The 20,741-nt window shown below is 61.5% G+C and overlaps 1 protein-coding gene across 1 annotated transcript in view; it reads right to left on the bottom strand.

The window, feature by feature from the left end:
• The window catches only part of SYT7 (synaptotagmin 7), a 169,085-nt gene that overhangs the window by 11,398 nt on the left and 136,946 nt on the right, over nucleotides 1-20,741 (bottom strand). The window contains exons 3-8 of the mRNA XM_044919559.1: nucleotides 18,679-18,758; nucleotides 14,558-14,689; nucleotides 13,449-13,673; nucleotides 9,574-9,942; nucleotides 5,553-5,675; nucleotides 576-711 (exon numbers count right to left, since the gene is read on the bottom strand). Coding sequence (XP_044775494.1) covers nucleotides 576-711; nucleotides 5,553-5,675; nucleotides 9,574-9,942; nucleotides 13,449-13,673; nucleotides 14,558-14,689; nucleotides 18,679-18,758 — 1,065 coding nt within the window. The remainder of the gene's footprint in view (nucleotides 1-575; nucleotides 712-5,552; nucleotides 5,676-9,573; nucleotides 9,943-13,448; nucleotides 13,674-14,557; nucleotides 14,690-18,678; nucleotides 18,759-20,741) is intronic.

Raw genomic sequence — 20,741 nt, 5'->3', positions numbered from 1 at the left:
AGAACCAGAGGGCTGGGAGCCCCGTGTGTGCACAGAAGGGTGTGCACAGAAGACTCTCAGCACAGCTGTTCCCTCCCAGGAATCAGGACGGGGAGGGCGGGCAATTTCCTACTCTCCTTTTGTCTTTGGGCCTCAGCTGGCCTCCAGCAATGGGGGTAAGGGGAGGTCCCTGAGAGAGGGACATGAGACCCGCTCCACTGGGAGCTCCACCTCAGACCTCCCCTCACTGGGACACCGCTCCAAGAGAGGGGACACATTCTGCCCCAAGCATTTCCTCCTACGATCATAAAAATCCCTCCCATGAGTAGGGTTTCTTGGACCCCCACTCAACCCAGAAAGAGACTGGAGGAAGATGGGCATTCTTATTCTCACTGGACAAATGAGGAAACTGAGGCACAGAGAGCCTGTTCTGGGGAAAAAGCTGAGAAAAGAACCCAAGCCTTGCTCACTCAGTCCACGTTGGTTCCCCTTCCCGACTGGACAACCCCCATGCTATCACCCACTGTCACACGCTTCCCGGCCCCGGCCTCCCAGTTCAGCTCCTGCCTGGGGCCCCGGCGTCCTGCCCTTCTCACCATGAGCATCTCACTGGTGAGGGAGTTGACGAGGTCCGAGACGGAGGAGCGCGGCTCAGTCCGGCGGTCAGACTCATCATGGGGTGTCTGGCCCGGCACTGGGGCTGTGTTCACTGCCTTCCCTCCTGCAGGCAACCTGGAGGTGGGGGGAATCCGAATGAGCGCAGGTTGGGAGGTGGGCTGGGCCGGGCACCTTGGCCGGGGTGGCGGCAGCATCTCCTCTGAGACCCAAGCAGCCACCCCCTCCTGCAGGCCAGCAGGAGCCGAGCTCTTGTCCACAGGGAGGCCTGGTTTTCACCTAGAGCAGCGCTCGGGGCCCATCCCCCTCACCTTAGCATGATGCAGCTCGACTGCCCCTGTGGATGCTGAATTGGTGGGTACTCGCACTCCTCCTGGTCCCCAGAGAACGCCCCACCACCCAGTCACTGCCTGCAGGGTGGTCTCTGAGCATGCCCCCCGGCCCCAGAGGCCTCCGGCACCCCTGCTCGCTCCAACCTGGCAGAGGAGGCTCCCCAGGTGGCATGTCCAGGTGACCCCTCTGCATCATTACCCTCTGCAAACACGCCCAGGGTGCTAGCTCCCAGAGGCCCCACCTGTGTTTGTTCAGCCTGAGGGCACAGAGGTGCCCTTCAGACCCGAGACTGACCAGCGGAGGTCAGGACCACTGTCCACACACCTCTGGCCAGTAGAACTTTCTACGATGGCAGCAGTGTTCTATGTCTGCGCTGTCCCTGTGTGGCTACTAAAGCATTTGAAGTGGTCAGTGCGACTGAGGACGGAATATTTCGTTTTGTTCGACTCAAACTAATTTAGATTTAAACAGTCACCTGCGGGATAGGACGAGTCTACACCCGCTTGCTCCCCAGTCCCCACCTGCCTCCCGCTCTGAGGACTGCGTGTGGGATAAGGCTCTCACCCAGGGTCAGAGAGAGACGGGGCACCACTGAGAAGCCCCGGATCTGACCATTCCACGCGAGGCCCTATGTGCACCCCGACTCCATGCTGCTCCCGGGAAGCTGGGCTCTCTGGCCCGGCAGCTGGGTGGTGAGCCCAGGCTCCGTCCAGCTGGGGCTCAGGAAGGGGGCCCTAAAAGCATGCCCAGGGACCAGGCTGGAACATCTCATGAGGAGGAAAGGTGGGGCAGGCAGCGAGGAAAAGACTGGAAGACTGGCGGCATGGGGCTCGGGACAGGCTACAAGAGAACAGCTCTGAGAGTCCCAGAGCCTCAGACTCGGAGACACACACAGGCTAGACACACCCTCGGTATGGACCAGCTGCCAGCACACAGTTGACCACGACAGGCAGACAGACATGCACGGAATCTGCCAGGCCCTGGAGGGGAGATACCAGGACCCAACGGCAAGGTGTGCGCGTGCACACGCACGCACGCACACACACACGAGTGCACACAAGCCTGACAGGCACCCAGGGGGCACCAGGGAGAGAATGGCACAGCAACAAGGCAGGTCGACCAGAGCAGTGAGATGACACACACACACACACACACACCCAGCGATGCACACTTAAATCCTGAGAGGAAACATCCAGGGAGACCCGGGCATGCCAAGGTGGGCGTGTGAATCGGGACCGACTGAAACAGACCAAAGTGGGGAGCCGTTTCAGGGACAGACACCCTGAGAATCAGACGCACGCGCACCTGCTGTGAGAACCTGGCCCTGCCTAGACAGCACGAAACACCCCGCCCCGCCTGGGGCCACCCCGGGGTCCCTGCCAGAGGTGCGGCCACAGCGGGGCACGCCCGCGCGCACGCACACACACAGGGACACACACTCGCGGACACGTGCTTACGCAGACAGGCATGGGGAGGAAGAGGACACCGAAATAGCTGGAGAGGTAAAGTCAGGTTAAAAATAGAGTGGGACAGGAGGAGAGCGCCAGATTGACTGCTGAAGGTATGAGAAAGTCGAAGTTATTTTGGCCACACCACAGCATCAGCGCAGCTGCAAAGCAGCCTGGGAAGATGGTCAGCGCCACTGAAGCTACCGGAGGTCACAGGACAGAGAGAGACAGAGAGACAAGTGCACAGAGAGGCGGAGGGAGAGGCGCAGGGGCCCCGTCACTGGCCCAGGGACATCCCTGTGAGGAGCAGCTGGGAGGAAGGAGAGGGGGAGAGAGAGAGGCCAAGAAAGGTTAGTCGGAGACTAGTGAAGAAGGCTGCAGGGTGGACAAGGGGACGAGCGAGGCGGCCGAGAGGAGAGGCAGAGAGGAGGCGGGGGACACACACCGGGACGGAGGAAACATGGTGGTTTGGGGGCGAGGAGAGCGATGGGGGTGGCCAGGTCCCCACCCTGTCCCGCGCCCCACTCGGGGGGTGGGGGGGTCACGGTGGACACCATTCGGATCCCAAGGAGCGATGGAAGGGATGGCAGAGAGCATGACATGGGGATGGATGCAGGGCAGGATGGGTGAAGGCAGCAGGGCATGGGGGCCAGGGGTGGTCCTGGCCTCCTTCCTTCCTCCCTCCCGGGGCCAACAACATTCTGTTCTTGGGGCCCACAGTACTGAGGCTCTGGGCCTGGGAGGTCCTGGATGGGGGGCTTCCAGGCCACCAAGGATCCTAGGAGGGAGGTACTGACCAACCTTCCCGTCTCCATGTTGCTCGCTAGATGCACCTCTACTTTGTTTGGGGATTAGAATGGCTGTTCCTCCTCCCAGGGCCCTCCTGTCGCCCAGGGACTTGCCGCTGACAGAGACCTCAGGGGCTGAAAGTCCACAGCCAAGGGGTCAGCTGGATGGTAAAGGGGGGGCGGGAATCAGGGCAGAAGGGCAGACAGACTCTGGGTCTGGAGGCAGAAGCTGAAGAGAAAGGGACAGCTGACCCAAGCCCAGCATTCCAAGGTCCAATGAGCCAGGGCTCCAGAGGAGTGGAGCCCTAAGGTGCCGAGAGCCTGGTGGGGTGGTGCCAGTGCCGATGCCAAGCTTGGGGCAGGGGAGAGTGCTGGGAAGGAAGCCCTCAGTGCTGGACACCCTCACAGTGCCCGGGCACCTGGGAAACACCCCAGAGGCCATGAGACGGATGGGGTGTGTGTGACTGGGTGGGAATGACATATGTCCACCTGGAGAGTCAGGCAGGGTGGGGGCGAGGGCCCATGGCCTCCACCTCCACACCCACCTTTCCCAGGAAGGCAGGGACCGCTGATGTAATGGTCGGAAGAGATGGGCGTGTTAGAATACGGGCAGGAGACCTACATGGCAGGGGTAAAAATAGGCTGTGGGTGGAAATGGAGCCAGCTAATGAACGCATGGGTGATGTGAAATCTCGTTTCCAGCCTGCGTCTGCTCCCGCACACTTCACACCTTCCCCCCCCCCCCCCAAGAGCTCGGGTTCTCAGCAGGCTTCCAGAGGCCTCCAGCCCCCTCCTGCCGCCTCTCCCCCATGGCCCCTGGCCCCCTCCCCACGGCACTCTGGCCTGCCTGGGGCCCAGCCCAGGACTTCTGGGGCACCAGGTGGGCTGGAGGTGGTAAGCTCTGTTCCTCCCGCCGCCGCCCCCCCCCCCCAGGACATGGGCTCGGGGTTTGACACCATCTGTGCCAATGAGTGAAAGAATCTGTCCCGCTCTTCCCTCCCACTCTCCGGGGATTTCTGGCTGTGTCCACCACAGACATGCAACTGTGAACTTGGAATAGGAAGAAAGTGCGAGAAGCCGCTGGAGGAAGAGGCCGTCAGCTGTGTAACTCTTGGCCTAGGCTTCTGTAACCCACAGGCCCCTGGTGGCAGCCTGGGACAGTCCCCTCCTGCCTTATGGGCCTCAGGGAATGTCAGGATCGCTGCCCAGCTCACAGGCTCTGACAGGTGCCCCAGCCTGAGGGTCTGTGCTCTCATGAGAAGCTTAGCATGCCCAAGCTGGAAGGGGTCACCCTCTCCAATCCTTCATTCGACAGACAAGGAAGCAGAGGCTCAGAGAGGGGCAGTGACTTGTCCACGTCTGCAGAGCGGGTCTCTGGCAACCAGAGCTAGAAGCCTGGCATCCTGGGCATCAGCCCATGCTCTCTGGTAGGCCTTTGGTCTGGCGAGAAGCAGACCTGACCGAGGTGAGGAGCCCTCCCCCTGCGACTACAGGTGTGTGGCTGGCCCAGCCCAAGGCCAGGTGATGCGAGGCAGCCACACCAAGGGCAGGATCACCCCACCTTTGCGACGCTGCCCGAGCCTCCGGCCCTCCGACCTCTCCCCCGTCTCCTTCCCGACGAGTGCTCCACGCCCTCCCTGAGACGGGAGGCACCAAGAGGTGCTTCCCTGAGTTCCTGATGGCAACACACGGCTAAATGCCCAGCCCTCTGCTCCGCCTGAGCAAACAGGCCTACTCTCAGCCTCTCCCCCTATTCCCTCCTCCTGGTACCTCAGGTTCAGGGCTGCCTCTCGGTTCTTTCTGGTCCCCAGGCCTCTCCCGTGCCCCACACCCTCCCCACCAGGGGCTCCTCTTCAATCAGCCAAGCAGCTCAGCCACACCTGTGCAGTACCCCTGCGGGGAGGGGGGTGCTACCGTCCCCCCAGCGGGACCTCCAGGCAAGAGGGAGGTTGAGGTGGCGGGGATGAGGGAGAACAGGCTGGTGCCACTTCCCTACATCCCCCCCCGCCCACCAACCACCAGAGAAACTGGGATTTCGGGGTTGGGGGTGGGGCAGAGATGAAAAATGAGGGGCAGCAAGGGGTGGGGGGAGCCAAGCAGAGAGATGGGGCAGAAAGGCTGACTTGCTCCGGGCGAGGGCAAGCATGCCTGGGGAGCAGGCTTGATCCAGAATGGCCCCAGGACGGCCACACTGGCCTTGGACCCAAGGGACAGCCCGGGGTGGCGTGTGTGAGGGCACCAGCTGGGGAGGGGGCTGTCCTCCCGCTCCAGGATCGCTGAGGGCACCGCCGCGTCATCCAGCAGCCGGGCCAGGGCTGGTGGAGGTCGGCAGCCTCTCCACGCCTCCATCTTGGCCGCTGCCGCCGCAGGCCCTCGCCTGAGCTCGTACCTCTTGTCCCCCTGAGCGTTCTGGTTCTGCTGGGTTCCTGGGTTTTGCAGGTCAGGGATATTGGCAAAGTCATCCTGTTCCGAAAGCCCTAAGACCAAGGATAGCACCACCATCCTGCCTTCCCTGCCCGAGGTGGGCAGCCCACCGGCCGGGAGGAAACGAGGAGGCCCCAAAGGCGGGGGCAGGGAGGGGAAAGAGAGAGACAGAGACAGAGACAGAGACAAAGAGAGAGAAGAAAAAAGCGTAAGAAACTGGCCCTGCAGGAGAGAAACCACACACTTTAGCACTGTCAAAAGTTGTAGAGCAGAGTCGCGTGGAGGCGGGAAGGGAAGGGATGAGGGGAGGTGTCCACAGCCTGAGACCCAGCCTGCCTCAGGGCCAGGGAGCGGGACGCTCTGGAGAGATTCTGGGAAGGGGTTGGCCAGAGGCCCGCTGAAGCGGCCTGTGCCCCAGACGCTGCCGAGGAAGACTCTGCCGAGGAAGGTTCAGGGAAGGCCGGGGGAGGGGAGCTACTCGCTCTGGCCATCTGGGCCCCTGGGAGAAGAGAGAGGGGCTCCATCGCCATCTTGCTTTGGGAAGGGCAGGCAGGTTTGGGCTCCCAGGTGGGAGGTTCTTAGAAAGTTCGGAAATCCAATGGGTACTGCACCCTGTGCTCCTCATAAAGACATCTCTGGGTCATGGTCAGCCAGATGTCCTTGACACCAGGAGGGGGTCCCTGAACACACAGCCCATCAGAGGAGAACGGAAGTCCCTTCTGGCTTATGGTGTGCTGGCCATCATGGGCCTTCTCTTGAGTCCCCCTTCCTGAAGATCCAGGGAATAACCACCAACGCTTTTGGGTCCAGTTCAGGGGCCTTTCCTTGGAGAAGCAGTCCAGGAGTCACCAAAAAGCAAAGGTGGAGAGAGAGAGAAAGTGCAGGAACCTGGCTGGCAAGGTCTGGAGGAATTTCTGCAGAGAGGAAGATCTGGAAGAGGCTGGAGCCATCCTGCTTTGAGGGAGGCTGAGTCCAGGTGGACAAGGAGCTGCCATGTGGGCAGCAGCGTGGGGCCAGAGGTCAAGGTGTGACGTTTTTCATAGGCGGCATTCTCAGAGAACCCCTGGGCAACCGTGGGGTCTCCCTGCATTTTCCAGGGATAAAAGGTGACCTGCTGCCCCGCAAAATCATGAGTTCACGGGCATTTTCTGGGTATTTTGTGGAGCTCGTCCAGCCCTGCGTCTCTCATCCAAACAAAGGAAGAAGGGGATTTCAGATGGGGCAGGGAGGAAATCATGTCTCAGGAAGGGCCAAGGGAAGGATGGTAAGCCTAACGGAATGTTCCAGAGCGGGGGATCCGGGGTTGGGAAGTCTGCCCTTCAACCACCGTCCAGGGGGGCAAGATTTAGACAGGAAGAGGCGGCTGTGGCTATTTCCTAGAGAGGTTGTTGGAAAGGGAACTCAAGCAGGTGAGACATGGCACCTGGGGGTGAGGGGGGGCTCAGGGAAAATGGGAGATGGCAGTGGGGGCCCAGGGAGGGGAGGAAGCTAAGTGGCTGCACCGCCTTCCATGTCATGCATCTTTGTCCTGGGCACATTACTCCAGGCTGACACTCATGCTGGCCTCCAACTTTTGGGTAACAACTCCCCCTTCCCTCAGGACAAATCCTCGTTTTCTTTGTTCTCTGCCCATCGGTACTGTTTTACTGTTGGTAAAATTCCATTTGGCTGCTTGGGAGCTGGGTTGAGCTGGGGGAAGGAGAACCCAACGAAAACAACATGTTTTTTCCCTGTTTAATGCATTTTTCAGATACTCCTTTTGCTCTTCTTAAAAACAAAACGGCTCCTCTGCATGAATTCCCAATTTGTCATTCTCCCCAGCAACACAGGCTGCAAGGGTGAGAACGAGGGGCAAGAGGAGAGTCTGGGGAGAAGCTGGTGGTATTGGGGGGGGTGTCACACCCATTATGCTGGAGGAACGTCATCCTCCCTGCAAGAGGGGGTGGGGTCCTGGGAGGCCTGGCTAGCCCTCCCGCCCTGGCTGTCTCTGTGGACCAGCAGCATTTGGGGCAAGAAAAGGGCCTCAGAAACACACCAGCTAAACTGTAAGGCAGGGGGTCAGAGGTGGGCAAAGTACAGCTGGTGGCCTGTCTTTCTACAGCCCACAAGCTAAGAATGGCTTGTGCGTGTTTAAAGCATTGCTTTAAAAAAATGTGATCGAGACCACGTGCCCCACAAAGCCTAAAATATTTATAATCTGGCCCTTTACAGAAAAAAATTTGCCGACCCCTGCTGGGAAGAATGACAGGTGGAGGAGGTGGGGGGTTGGGTGATCTCTAGCGGTGGCCAGCAGGCGAGGGGCCCATAAAGCTGTGGTGGGCGCAGCAGTGTGGACTGAGGATGTTGGCACGGAGCACCACTCAGCAAATCCCAGTTGAGCAGGGGAGCAGCGGGCAGGGGAGTCGGTACACAGAGGCCTTCCTGCAGCGGGCTCCCTTCTTCCCAGGGCCTGGGGACGGCCCCTGCCCCAGTCTGATGGCTGCTAGAACAGGAAGCAGGGTGACAGCTGTGTAAAGAGCAGCCGGAGGGCAGGAGGAGCAGAGGGGTGCAGGGGCCCGCCGGCTCCCAGTTCTGTTCAAGCCACAGAAGAACCAATTCCTTCGACTCTCCTAATCCACACCAGTGCCACTGTATCCGTCCCCAAACAAACCGCCGCCCGGAAGCCAGGAGGCTCTGCTGGGCATCTTGTCTCATGCAGGCACCAGCTGGATCCCCAAGGGTCCTTGGGTCGGGGAGAGCCCCGGCAGATGCGCTGCCTGGATGTACCAAGCAGACGCACAGGCAGCACAAGCTGCCAGCCGGGCCCACGAGCCACTTGCACTGGTATGGGAAGCTGGCGTGGCAAGGCCTCTTCTGTTGCGGTGCCCCTCCTAGGGACAGCACTCACGTCTGCCCTGGAAGCCTGGGCTGGGGTCTCAGCTGGAGAGCTAGGAAACTCGGAGGGACCTGCTTGCCTTCAGAATCCCCACATCTTGCCAATGAGCTGGGCCTTGCATCTTGCCCTTCCCCTTCCTCCTCCTTTCTCCTCTCCCAGGCTTAGTGCTGGTCTCTTGCTCCATGAAAAGTGCTCCCAGGGAAGACCTGGGCGATGGGAATAATCCCCAGAGCCTGGAAGGAAGGTCATGTTAGGCCGGGGGAGGCGAGTGATATCAGGGACAAAAGCCCAGGTCTGCTCTGGGCTCTGAGAGTGAGCGCCGATGCCCAGAGTGATGCCGGGGTGGGGGTGGGGGTGCCCTGGGCAGGGCCCCTACCTGTGGGACGGGGCAGCATGGGATGGCGGGGGGATGAGGAATGGCTACAGTTAGATACCCATGGTGTGTGGTTACTTCTCAGGCCTGTACACTTGAAAGAAGCCTCTGATTGACAAAGAACCTTTTCTAAAGCTTTGGGGGGAACATCTGAGGTTTGTCCTCAGGGGATGGGTCATTCTGGGAGCTGGAGGACAGGTGGCTGGAGAAGGTCAGAGAGGCAGAGGACAGGGCTGATGGCAGGAACCGTGAGAGGGAGGGAGGAAGTGCGGGGCAGGAAGGTGAGCCGAGTCGGGTTACAGGGAAGAGGTGATCTGGAGGCTCGGAGGCAGGGCCAGAGCCCAGGTTTGGGAGGGGGGAGGCTAGCAGGGAGGCCAGGAGCAGCCTGGGACTAGCGGGAAGAGGAGGAGGACCAGGCGGCCTCAGGTCTCAACGGCATTGTCCAGTGTCCCCACTGACATTTGGGGGAGGGACCTTCTCCGAGCCCCGGGAGGCACCGAAGGGGGAGGAGCCGGGGTCCTCAGAGGGGTGGCCCAGATAAGAATCCTTCCATGGGGGGCTGCAGGCACGGAGCCTCGAGCCACAGGAGGCTGGGGAGGGGTGGGCCGAGTCTGCTCGGCACCCTGCCGCGGAGATGGAGGGCCAGGAGCCGGGGCAGGGCCAGCCGCTCCCAAGGAGATGAGGGGAGAGAGGCTGGGTCGGGAGGTGGGGGCCGGCCCGCTCAAGGGGGGGACTTACAGGAAGGATTTCATGTCCAGGCCTCGGTTTCGAATCTGCCCCACCACGTGGTCCCAGCTGCCCGGGTTGGAGCGGCTGCGGCCGCCGGCCGCCCGGTACTTGGAGCTGGCCGAGGCGCCCTGCCGAACCTGGCCCCGGCCGTGGGCCCGGGGGTTGGGGCCCGGCGCCGAGGCCGCGTGGGCCTGCAGCTGGCCCAGGCTCTGGCTGGTGGTGGGCTGGCTGGGCTGCCGGCCCCGCTGCTGCTGGCTCAGCGGCTGCTGCAGGCTCTGCTGCCGCATCAGGGTGCGGGGTCGCTGGCATCTCGGCTCTCCCGTGGAGCTGGGGATAGACTCAAGGGTAGTGGCCGTGGACAGGGTGGAGTCCTCGAAACTTGGGGCGGGTGGAGGAGAGGAGAGAAAGGAGAAGCAGGTGAAGGGATCACAGTGGAGGAAAAAGAAGCCGAGGGTCAGGACTGGGAGGCCCCAGTGCAGGGCACGCTCTGCCGGACCTCGCCGGGCCTCCATCCCTGCTGTCACCGCTGTGCTGTAGCTGCCACCACCTCACCCAGGAGGCCACCGAACCCCGCGCCCGCCCTGAGCCACCCCCCCCCCCCCCCCCCCCCCCCCTGCCCCCCCCCCCCCCCGCCCCTGCCGGCCCTGCCCAGCCCACCCTCCGGCCTTGGCTCGCCTGACGCTCCAACGCCTCCTGTCTGAGCCGCGGGAGCTGTGGAGGCTGCGTGGTGAAGGCGTCCCCGGGGCCCTGGGCCTGGCATGCCCAACGGCAGGGGGTGGAGGGAGCTGCTCCGCCCCCTCCCGCGGTCTCGCTGGGGGACCCCAGGAAAGTCTGCCTCTGTGCCCGAAGCACGACCGGCCTTTGGAGACCCGAGGAAATCCAGGCCAGCACAGAGCTGGCCTAGTAACGTGTGGCGGGTCAGGGAAAGCCGGCGGTTCTCAGGCTTGGGCCACGGAGGCTGGGGACTGTCCTCGGACACCCTCTGTCCTCGGTCGGGCCTCAGCCTTGTGGCCAGGGCTGCCCCAGGATTCAGGCTCTGGAGCAGACCTTTGCCCTCCTTCCAGGGTCCCTTGTTTCTGAGGTGCAGTGTCCATTCCTGATTTCTTGGGAGTGACTCGCAGTCAGGGGAGGGGACCTGGGAAAGGAGCAGATGAGGTGGGAGCCTTAGGAACCACTTGTCTGGTCACTGCCCCAATTCTGATGGAAAACAGGGTGGCTATACGTTTGCAAGAGGGCGCCTCCTAGCAGGCCCACAGGCACCCCTGAAAAATGCTGGTAAGGGGGCAGGGACGGACAGGAAGCAGGACGTGGCTGATCAGAGGCAGTATGAGGTCAGAGGGACCCAGGTTCAAGCCCCAACTCTGCTGCTTCCGAACCGCAGGACTTTGGGAAAGTGAGTCCACCCCTCAGTTTCTTCATCTGAGTGTCTTCGTAAAACCCCAGGCGAAAAATCATCCCTGAGCTGCCTCTGTCCCAGGGTTGCCATGAGGACCTAATGAGGTCGGGCCCTGGGACACGTGTTCAGCTAACGCTCCCCATGCCAGTGGTACCTGTAAATGTCTCAGGAGACGGAGGTAGGAAGAGTCAGAGACCCCTGGCTTCCCCAGGCAACCTGCCTGTTTCGTTCTCCTGGCCAGAGACATCAGCACATCCCATAGGCAGGGCCAGAGCCTCAGAGGTCCCAACCTCCTCTTCTGTCCCCTCCCTCCGTCTCCCGATCCAGTGGTCAAGGGCAGGGGTTGGCAAACTGTGGCCTATGGACCAAATCTGGTCCACCACCTGTCTTTGTAAATAAAGTCTTACTGGAACAAACTAACTTACATCCTGTCTATGGCTGTGACAGGCTTGAGTTGGCATAAAAGAGACTATGTGACTTGCAGAGCCTAAGCATTTCCTATCTGGCCCTTTACAGAGAAAGCTTGCCAACTCCTGGTCTAGGACCACAGGGCAGCCAGGTACCCCCTGGGGCTGCCTGCAGGAGGGGCCCCAGGGCCCTTGGAGCCGCTTTCACCACTGCAACCAGACCTCAGCTTTGCTCCCTCCCGAGCCTACCACGGGAACTAAAGGACAACAGTTAAGCTGCCCCTGTGGGCTAGAGAGGGAGAAAGAAAGAAAAAGAGTGAGAGCAAAAGAGGGAGAGAAAGTCAGAGAATAGTAAAGAGAGAATGAGAGAGAGAGAGAACAAGAAATAGAGAAGAGAGAGAGAGAGAGGCAAAACATGGCTTTAGCTGGGAGCTGGGGTCCTGGAGGAGGCAGCAGCCTTGCCTAGCTCAGGTCTGGAGCCTGGGCTACCACCAGGGACAGGCCCAGGCCTGGCCGGCCAGCCAGGTAAGCCCACAGCTCCCTAGGGGCAGGCCGAAGCAGGGGAGGACGACAGTTGGACGGCCTCCTCCTCCTCCTTGCTGACCTCATTTTGGTTTCCTATCACATCCAAAATTAGTCCAATTTACAACCTCTCGGTCACAGGAAACTAAAATTGGTGCCTCCATGCCTGGAGCCAGTGAATGGCATGGAGCCTTCAGCCAGCCTGGAGTCTGTGGCCAGAGCAGCCTGGGGAGGGCGGGGTGCTGGGCCTGGCTCTCTGAGGGGGTGTGGGGCTTCCCTCCGAGACCTTCCTGAGGCTCGACGTCAGGGGAGAAATGGGCCTGTGTGCCTTTAGGCCAACAAGCAATAAGGTCTCAGCACAGTGGCCCTCAGTGGTCCCAAAGGCAGGAATCATAGGCCTTCTAAAGAGAACCGGGGGCGGGGTGGGGTGCTGAATGAAGGCAACAGGACAGCCCCCAGCTAAGAAGGGGTCAGGGCTGCCGATTTTCTAAGTGAGAGGCTGTCCCTTAGCTGGGAATGAGGCAGTTCTAATAGCTGAAAATGGAACCTATGACCCAGTGGGTGAGAATGGTCATAGTTTGAAGGATTTAGAGCCTGGAAGGGCTCAGCTGTGGGGACATGGAAGTTTCTAAAAGCCAAGATGAGAATAAGGCAGCCCCCCATGGTGGGGGAGGAGAGAATATACTTTCTGCTGTGAACAGGGACCAGCCGTATGTCCATGGCCCAAGAGAGGGACTGTCTTGTTTGGCAAGCTCAGAGAGCTTTTAAAAGGGAAACGGCTCTTCTGTCTGACGTCCAGACCACCCTGGTCAGAAAAGAGAAGCTAGCTGGGGGGCTCAACAACCCAACCGCCAAGAACACACCACCCACCAGCTGCCAGTGGGACAGCTTGCTGCCCAAGACTGGGACAGCCCATGGGGATGGCTGAAATGAGGACGGACCCATGGGGACAGCCCAGCTGCTCATGGTGGGCCTGCAGGATAGACGGGGAAATGGTGCAAGCAAGAGTGGGACAAGCCGATGGAGGCGCCAGATGGTCAAAAATGGAATGGCTCAGCCTCTGGGTCTAGAGCCGTCTGCTGGCTGTAAGAGGGAAGGCCCGGTGGCAGATGAGTGGCATCAAACACAGGCTGAGAGTGGGCCAGCTCCCCAGGGATGGGATGGTCCAATGGCTGAACAACCACGGGTGGCCCACAGAGGGATGACCTGACGGCTGGGATGGGGCGGCCAGTCAAAGAGGATGGGATGACCTGAGGATTGAAATGAAGCTGCCTCGGGGGTAGAGAATGGAATGGCTTGGTCACTGGCAAGGAAAGAGACTGATGGGGGGGGGGGGGGGGGGCACAGCCGAGGCTGGGATGCGACACCGACACCGTATGGCTGTTAGTTGTGCCCAATGGCAAGGATGATGCGCGTCTCATGAAGGGATGAAATGAGCCAGGGGCCGAGGACGGCACCTCTGGGGGCAGCAGTGGGCATGCCGGGGGGGTCCCGCTGTCCCCCCCCGGCGGGGGCCGACCCGAGCTCGCGGCTCCGGCGGCCACAGGGCCATGACTCACTTGGACAAGTTGAGCTTCCCTGCGGCCAGGTGGCTCTGCACCGTCCGCCAGCGGCCTCTCCCCGCCTTGCCACCGCTGCCCGGCTCGCTGGGGGCAGCCCCGCCGCTTCTCGAGGTGTCCTCTCTGGGTGGCAGCACCAGCGCTGGCTTCTCCCCCGGCCGGCCTTCCCGCCCCACCGCCAGCCCCGCCGCGGCGGCCACCTTGGCGCCCGACAGGAGGGTACCACTGAAGGCACGTGGGAGGCAGCCGGGCCAGAGGGGCGCCGGGGGTGGCGGTGGCGGGGGAGGGCGGGCCACAGTGGGGGTAGGGGTGGGAGGGGGAGAAAAACAATGACAGATAAAAGGAAGAAAGAGACAGTGAGAGAGGAGGAGAGAGACAGACGGACAAGAGACAGAGAGAGAGAGAGAGAGAGACATCAGCACTGCAAGTGGGTTAACAGCAGAGCCTGCAGAGAGGAGAGAGGGGGCCGGGCGGGCTGGGGTCGGAGAACAACGCACCACGACAATGGAGGGGCGGCCCCTCCCCACCGCCTGGGGCGGGGGCGGCGGGGGTGGGGGGAGGGCAGCCACCTCCAACTCTATCCCACAGGACAACGAAGGGTTAACGACGGAGGAAGAGCGGGCTGTCCAGGCCAGGAGGCCCCAAGGCAGGGAGAAAGAGAAAGCCGTGTTAGTCAGAGTTCATCACCATCACCGCCATCACCGACCACCGCCACCACGACCACCGACCACCGACCACCGACCACCACCACCGAGCAGCCAGGGCAGCAGCACACAGCGGGGAGGAGAAAGCGAGCCACGCCGAGAGGGAGGGACCGAACGGGCAACCCCATCCTGACTGCACAGAGGGGGGGGACCCGCTGGGGGGCCGGGTGTGGCTGCGGAGGGGGCTCTCCTGCTCGGCTGGCCCTGGGGGAGGGGACTGGAGAGGGGCGGGCAGGTGAGGGGAGGCAGGAGGGGTTGCTCGTCTCCATGGTCGGCCTGCCCATGGGTGCACCGGTGGGGAAGTCCAGGGCGGACAGGAGCAGGAGGGGAAGTGAGGGCCAGGAGGGGAAGGAGGGCGTGCGCGGATACTCGGTACATAGGATCAAACCAGGTAAAGTCACTCACTTGAGGGACAGTCGTGGGTCGCCATAAGGGGCGTAGGGTGAAATGTTTAGAATAAACTCCTTGGGAGGATAGGAACTCCATTTCTGCTGCACTGTGCTCTCATTGTTATTCCAAAAGTCTCTGTCTAGATCGCTGGAGGGGCAGAGAGAGAGGGGAGAAAACAGGGAGATACAAGAAGAAACAAGAACCGCAAGTCCTGCGGGGGCAGAGGAGACGGGGCCCCGGGGCTGCGCACACAGAGAGCCGAGAGGGCCAGGGTCTGCTCCTGCGGGAGGAAGAGAGGCGGCAGCTGCGCCCCGAGCGAGCGAGTGCACGCGCACGCACACACACACACACTCACACACACACACACACACACGCGCGCTCACACCCTCGAGGGCCGGGAGAAGCCACGCAGAAAGGAGGCGAGCTGCAGGTGGGCACGCTGGAGCCTCGAGCCTGGGAAGCTGGTGGGAGAGAGAAAGATGATGAGAGGGAGCAGGGGAGAGAGGGGGCTGGGAACAGGCCTGGGGGAGGCTGGCGTGGGGAGTGGGAGAAGGACAGGGTGCTGGTTTCTGGCTGGAAAGAGCTGAAAGGTAGATCAGACCCTGCTGCCAACTTGTCTGGGGGCCCACCGCTCCTGACCTCAGTCTCCCTGCCTGCCAAACCAGAAGATTGGCTGTAACCGCTGGGCTGTCAGCTCTCCCACAGTGGAGACCCAAGGGTCTCCCCTCTTCCATCCACCTCCACTGAGCCACTGCTGGGGCAGGCCCAGCTCCCTGCCCATCTTTCTCCTCTTCCTGTTGGCCTGAGGTTGCCCCAGCCTCCTCTGCTCTCTGCCCTCCTAGGACACAGCCTTTGTGTGAGCTTGGTGGGATCTCAGCTGAGCTGAAGACATTCTCCACTCATTGCAGATGTGGTGACTGGGTGGCCCCCCAGAAAAGAGAAGGGTGTCCAGGCCTCTGACCTTGCTGAGGGCGTGACCAGAGTCACCCGGAGCCCTTCAGGTCCAATGTTTTGGGGCGTGTGGAGGGAGCCTGCCCTTCTCTGTGGGGGTTGATGGGCAGACTCAGCCCCAGGGCCCTTGACACATACCTGACCTGCCAGCCAGGGTAGCCTCTCCCTGTGCCCCTGATCCTTCCCAAGGTGGAGCTGCTAGGTCTGGAAGGGACCCTCTGCCCCAGTCTTCCCACCCCCTTCTGCTCTGAGACAAGTCATACCAATGAAGCAGATAGGCTGGAAGCACAGAGAATGTGGGGACTTCCTCTGGGGGCAGGCTGCAGAAGCCTCAGACAAGGGGCTCCATCAGCTTGTCAGGCTCCTGGGGCCCCGAGGAGCAGGCCTGGGAGCATAGGGAGAGGAAAGGCAGAAGAAACAGGCCAAAGGAACATTCTAGAAGGGAGCCATGCCTGAGCCCTCAGAAACGCATCTAGGGGAAGGGTCTCTAGGGGTTCTGGGGGTGGGCCTGGCCTGTGCTGAGGCCGTGCCACTGCTCAAGGCCAAGGCGAGGGCCCTGTTGTGGGGCAGGCCACATGGGGAGGCACACCCCCTGAAGATGGAGCAAACGTGTTCTCGGGGCACCTGCTTCTCTCCCCCCGCCCCGACCCCACACCAGAGCTTGACCTTGACCTTGGCTCTTAGCCTCAGACTTGGGAACAAAGGAGAGAAGCTGGGCGGCCACCACAGGCCCAGAGAAGATGGTGGTCCTGGCCCAAGGGGGTGTGGACAGCGTCTGTCTGTCCAGAGCAGAGTGCACCTCAGAAATGTCTCACAGGACTCCGTACACAGGGTTCGAAGCCAGAGTCCTGAGCCAGTTTGTGAGTGGCACAGTGGAGGCTGAGATGGGAGAGGCAGGACAGGCCTCAGCACTGGGAGGCCCCTCCCCGGGGAGGCTCCCTCAACAGAAGACCCTGTTCCTGCCAGAGACATCCTTTGGTCCCAGTGTAACAGAGAGAAGGAACCAGTTGGAAGGCCTCCCTCCCCTTGGCCCCCTCCAGATCTCCAAAATCAATTGTCATCCAATCCTAGGTCCTGGAGAGAAAGAGCCGCCAGGGTCATCACTGCCAGGCTGGTCTCCCACCCTCTGTTCCAAGGAGCTCCAGGGTCCCTCATGTTGTCTGTTGCAGTACTGAAAAAGACCATCTTTAATTTTAAAAGTTTGGGAAACACAGGTTCCTTTACTGCAGGACTTCTCAGAGCCTCTAATGGGTCAATGAATACCTGTATCTCCAAGAGGGAGATAGAGTGTGCAGTGTTTCCCAAACTTAGTTGGCCATGAAACCCATGAAACCTCAGTGATTCATGGAATAACTATTCATCATTTACACAGTTTGGGAAGCACTGCTAAAGAATGCAACTTCCCAGCATCCTTGACAAAAGATCCCTTCAGAGGAGGTCCTAAGCCCATGTGGAGATTGTGCAATGGGTAAGCCCTGTTTCCTGCCACTTGACTGGCTTTGGGCCCTGGCAAGAGATAAAGGCCTAGGAACCTAGGGGCCTGTAGACTGGAACGGTGACTCCCTTCCCCTGAGGCAGAGCCTCTGACAGCTCAGCGGGGTGGGAGGGGGCAGCGGCTGCAGGGCTGTAGAGAAGAGGGGATAGCCACTGTTGCCCTCACTTTGTCTTAGAGAGCATTCGTGGGTGCTGTCCCAGCCTGCAGAGCCTGCTGCCCCCCGTGCTGCCTGCCTTCCCCCCTTGCTGGGCATCCCATCCCCTCTCACGGGCCCCTTCCACGACTATCCAGAACATACACATCCCCAGGTTATGGTCATTTGGCAGAGACGGGGCCCCCGGCCCAGCTGCAAACTGGGTTAGGGGCCTGGTCTGGAGGTGACATAGGTGCTGGGCTGGGCCCCACGTGGTCCCTCCCTGCCTTCAGAAAGCCTGGGGCCTGGGCTCTGCATCAGCCCCTGAGACCTGCCAGCTCTCGGCTTTGAAGACCGGAGAGTGTGCAACCAAACCCAGCTTCAAAGGCTCCCTGAGGGCTCTTCCCGAACCTCCTCCCACCCCCAACCTCGGCAGGCCCACCCCTCCACTTGCCCACCCCCTCCACAAGGCACACACTGGAAGCTTCTGTAAAGACCCTAAACAGGGTTAGAGCAAGAGATGAAAACAGGGGAGGAGCAGGGAGGGAGCCCTCAGGAGCAGGGGAGAGGGAGAAGGGAGAACAGGAACAAGAAGAAGGGAGGACAGACTAGGCTGTGGGAAGGGGGGCAGAGGGGAAGGTGTGGGGCAGAGATGGTGTGGCCCTTGAGTTAAAGGAAGGAAGTGAGGGTCAGGGAAGGCTGGGGTGGCTCCCCTTCAGGCAAAGCCCCTTGCTGGCAGTCTCGGCCCTGGCCAGGCTAAGATGGAGGGGCACCCAGCCCCACCTCAGGCTGATGGCCTCCCAGCGAAGGCCTGGGTTCAGCAGAGAGGAGCCCTCCAGAGAGAACCCTCATTCCCAGAGCCTCCAGCCAGGTGGGGTGGTTGGTGCGGGGGGCTGCCCTGGGTATGTCCCAGCGACCATCTGCCGTGGGCTGGCCAAGGTGGTCTGCGGAAGGCAAACCCGCCTCCTTGAAGGGGGATCTCAGAGCACAAGCAGGAAGCCTGGGTGGGGCAGAGGCAGCAGGACAGGCCGTGGGGACCAGAAGTGACAGGGAAGGGAAGAGTCCCCATTGCTGTGCTTCCCAAGTGGCCCAACACTGAGGTCTGCCCACCTTCCAAGTCACCCTCAGGACACTGGTGAGGTCTCAGAGAAGAGCCTGAGCCCCCTGAGACAGGGGATCCCAGCCGGGGCTGGAGGGGGGCCCTCGGATATGCAGGGGAGCTAGGAGGGTGCTGGAGATGGTGTGTGATATGAGGGTAGATGGAGGAACCAGCAACCAGGGTTGAGGGAGGAGGCAGACAGAGCTGGAAGTGACAGTTGCCAGAAAAGGGGGGAGCTGGGGTCCTTGGAACATGGTGAGGGTCTGGGGGGGCGGGGCATGGGCAGAAAAGCTGGAGCCTGGGAGCTACTCTGAGGCACTCGGAGTGTGCGGGCACGGGGCAGGGAGAGAGAATGGTGCCAACGTGTGAGGGTGTGTGGCCAGCTCTGGGGAGGGGGGAGGCTCCTCCCACTGGGGCTGCCTGTTGCTCCCGCCCCAAACTGGAAGCCTGGCACCTACTTGATGGTCTTCTTCTCGTTGCGCCCACGCCCTGAGTCTGGCGTGCCCACAGTCTCCAGGGAGTTCTTGTAGCGTTTGCCCTGTGGAGATAGCACCAGGGTCACTCTGGGCAAACAGCACTGCGCCCTCCCTGCCTCCCCAGCACGGGCCTGGGGAGGGGAGCAGGCTGGGACCCAGCCTTGGCCACAAGGTCCGGGGGCCCACGTGTGAAGGTGTCACCACCTCACGTGGGGGGCCAGCCCCACTGCTATCTGTTCACTGGCTAGTAGCTCCTTGGCCCCATAAGGCTCGAGGACCACTGCCGCCCCTCGAAGGGTACCCCTGACCCCCAGGGATGGGGCCTCTCCCGGCTGCCTGTCTCCTGGGGCTCTGGCCCGGCTCCCAGAAACACATCTCCCTCTGCCACGGACAGACGGCTCTCAGGCGCCTGGCCACGTCACACTGGCCACGTCACCACCCCCAGATGGTGGGGGTGGCATCCTGCAGGGGCAAGGTTGGCAGTGGCCAGTGACGTGAATGGCGGGGGCAGGGAGAGGGCCTTGTGCCCAGTCCAGCCCAGGACCGTGTCCAGCGTCGTCTGGGGGCTCCCTGGGGTCCTCCTGCCTTGGGCAGTGAGGCAGGGCAGGGCCTGAGCACTCTTCTTTACAGGAAGGCAGTCTTAGGAAGAGAGGCTGCCCACTGGCACCCCAGAGTTCCTCACACCAGCATGAGCGGGGAAAGGGCACGGCAGGCCGGGCGGGGGCTCCAGGTCCCCTGGCCAGAGGAAGGGCCGTGGCTGCAGTGGGGACCGGGCCTGCCGCTGGGAAGGTGAGCACCATTCACCTTCTCGGTTTGGGTTTCTAAATTTAGCTCATGCAGAGCCAGGCACCATTAACATTCCTGGCTGCCACGGAGCGAGCTCACGCGCACCCATGGGCCACGGGCCTGGGCCAGGCAGCGCGCGCGCGCGCGCACACACACACACACACCCTGACGCGAGCACACACATTTCCCCAACATCCCATCCTGTGCTCCCACACCACAGCCACAACAGCCAATGATTCCACCCTCCCTGAAACAAAGTAAGAGCCGCACAGCCGTGTCCCCGACACTCCTACCAGTGGCAACCCCTTCCAGGGCACAGGAGCCGCCCATGGAGGGAGCCCGGCAGCGGTGAAGCGGCCCCCCAGAATGCTGTGGGTGGAGGGGCAGAGTCCTCACTCCACCTCCGGCGCCCCCAGGTCTCAGGGATGCCTGGGTCCTGCTCCCAGCAACGCCGGACCCTCCCCGTGTCACCCTGGTCAAGTCCCTTGTCCTCTCTGACCTTCTTTTCCTCCTTTCCAAAAAGGGGTGCTGTCATCGGATGGGCCCCAGGTCCCTCATCCTTCTAGGCTCTTGTCACAGATATGTCTAGCTCTCTCCTGACTTACTTCAGGCCCCCCAACCCCCAGGGGAACGCAGCCCGAAAGGGCAGGGACTGTCTGGTCTCTAGGTACCCAGTAGTTCTCAGAATGGATAGCATGGGAGTGCCCCCCTAGTGCCTCTTCCCACCAGGGTCTCAGCCCCAGGCTGTTGCCTCCGAGCCAAAACTTTAAGAATGAAAAAAAACCGGAGCTGTTGGATCCTCTGAGTCCACAAAAGCTGCCCTCTCTCAGCTTCAGTTCTGCTCTCCCCCATCATTACCCAGAAGTTCAAATCCCCAATAATGCCCAGTCCGGACTGGGAAGATCAGGGCCTGGAGCTGCCCCACGCTGGCCAAGGGCCCTTCTCTGGGCAGGACACAGGGAGGGCCACCCCCACCAGCTCCCCCCCAATCTCCCCCTACTTCAGGCAGTGTGGGGCAGAGAGGACCTGCTGAGGGCCCCCCAACCCACCTCTCAACCCCTCTCCTCTTTCTCCCTAGTCTTGGCAGGAGAACTTGGCCTAGGCAGCACTTTCTTCTAAGGTGGGTCAGCTGCCCCTTCCCCAAGGCCAGGTATGGCTGGGTGGGCTGTCCAGGGCCTGCCCCTCTTCCTTCCACAGCTCAGGGAACCTTCCCCTCTGGCTACAATGATCACTCTGCAGCAGGAGCTGCGGGGCTGGGG

The sequence above is a fragment of the Neomonachus schauinslandi genome, chromosome 11, assembly GCF_002201575.2.
Source record: "Neomonachus schauinslandi chromosome 11, ASM220157v2, whole genome shotgun sequence".
Classification (NCBI taxonomy): domain Eukaryota; kingdom Metazoa; phylum Chordata; class Mammalia; order Carnivora; family Phocidae; genus Neomonachus; species Neomonachus schauinslandi.
Note: the sequence above shows the minus strand (reverse complement) of the source record. Positions and strands in the feature narration are given on the sequence as shown.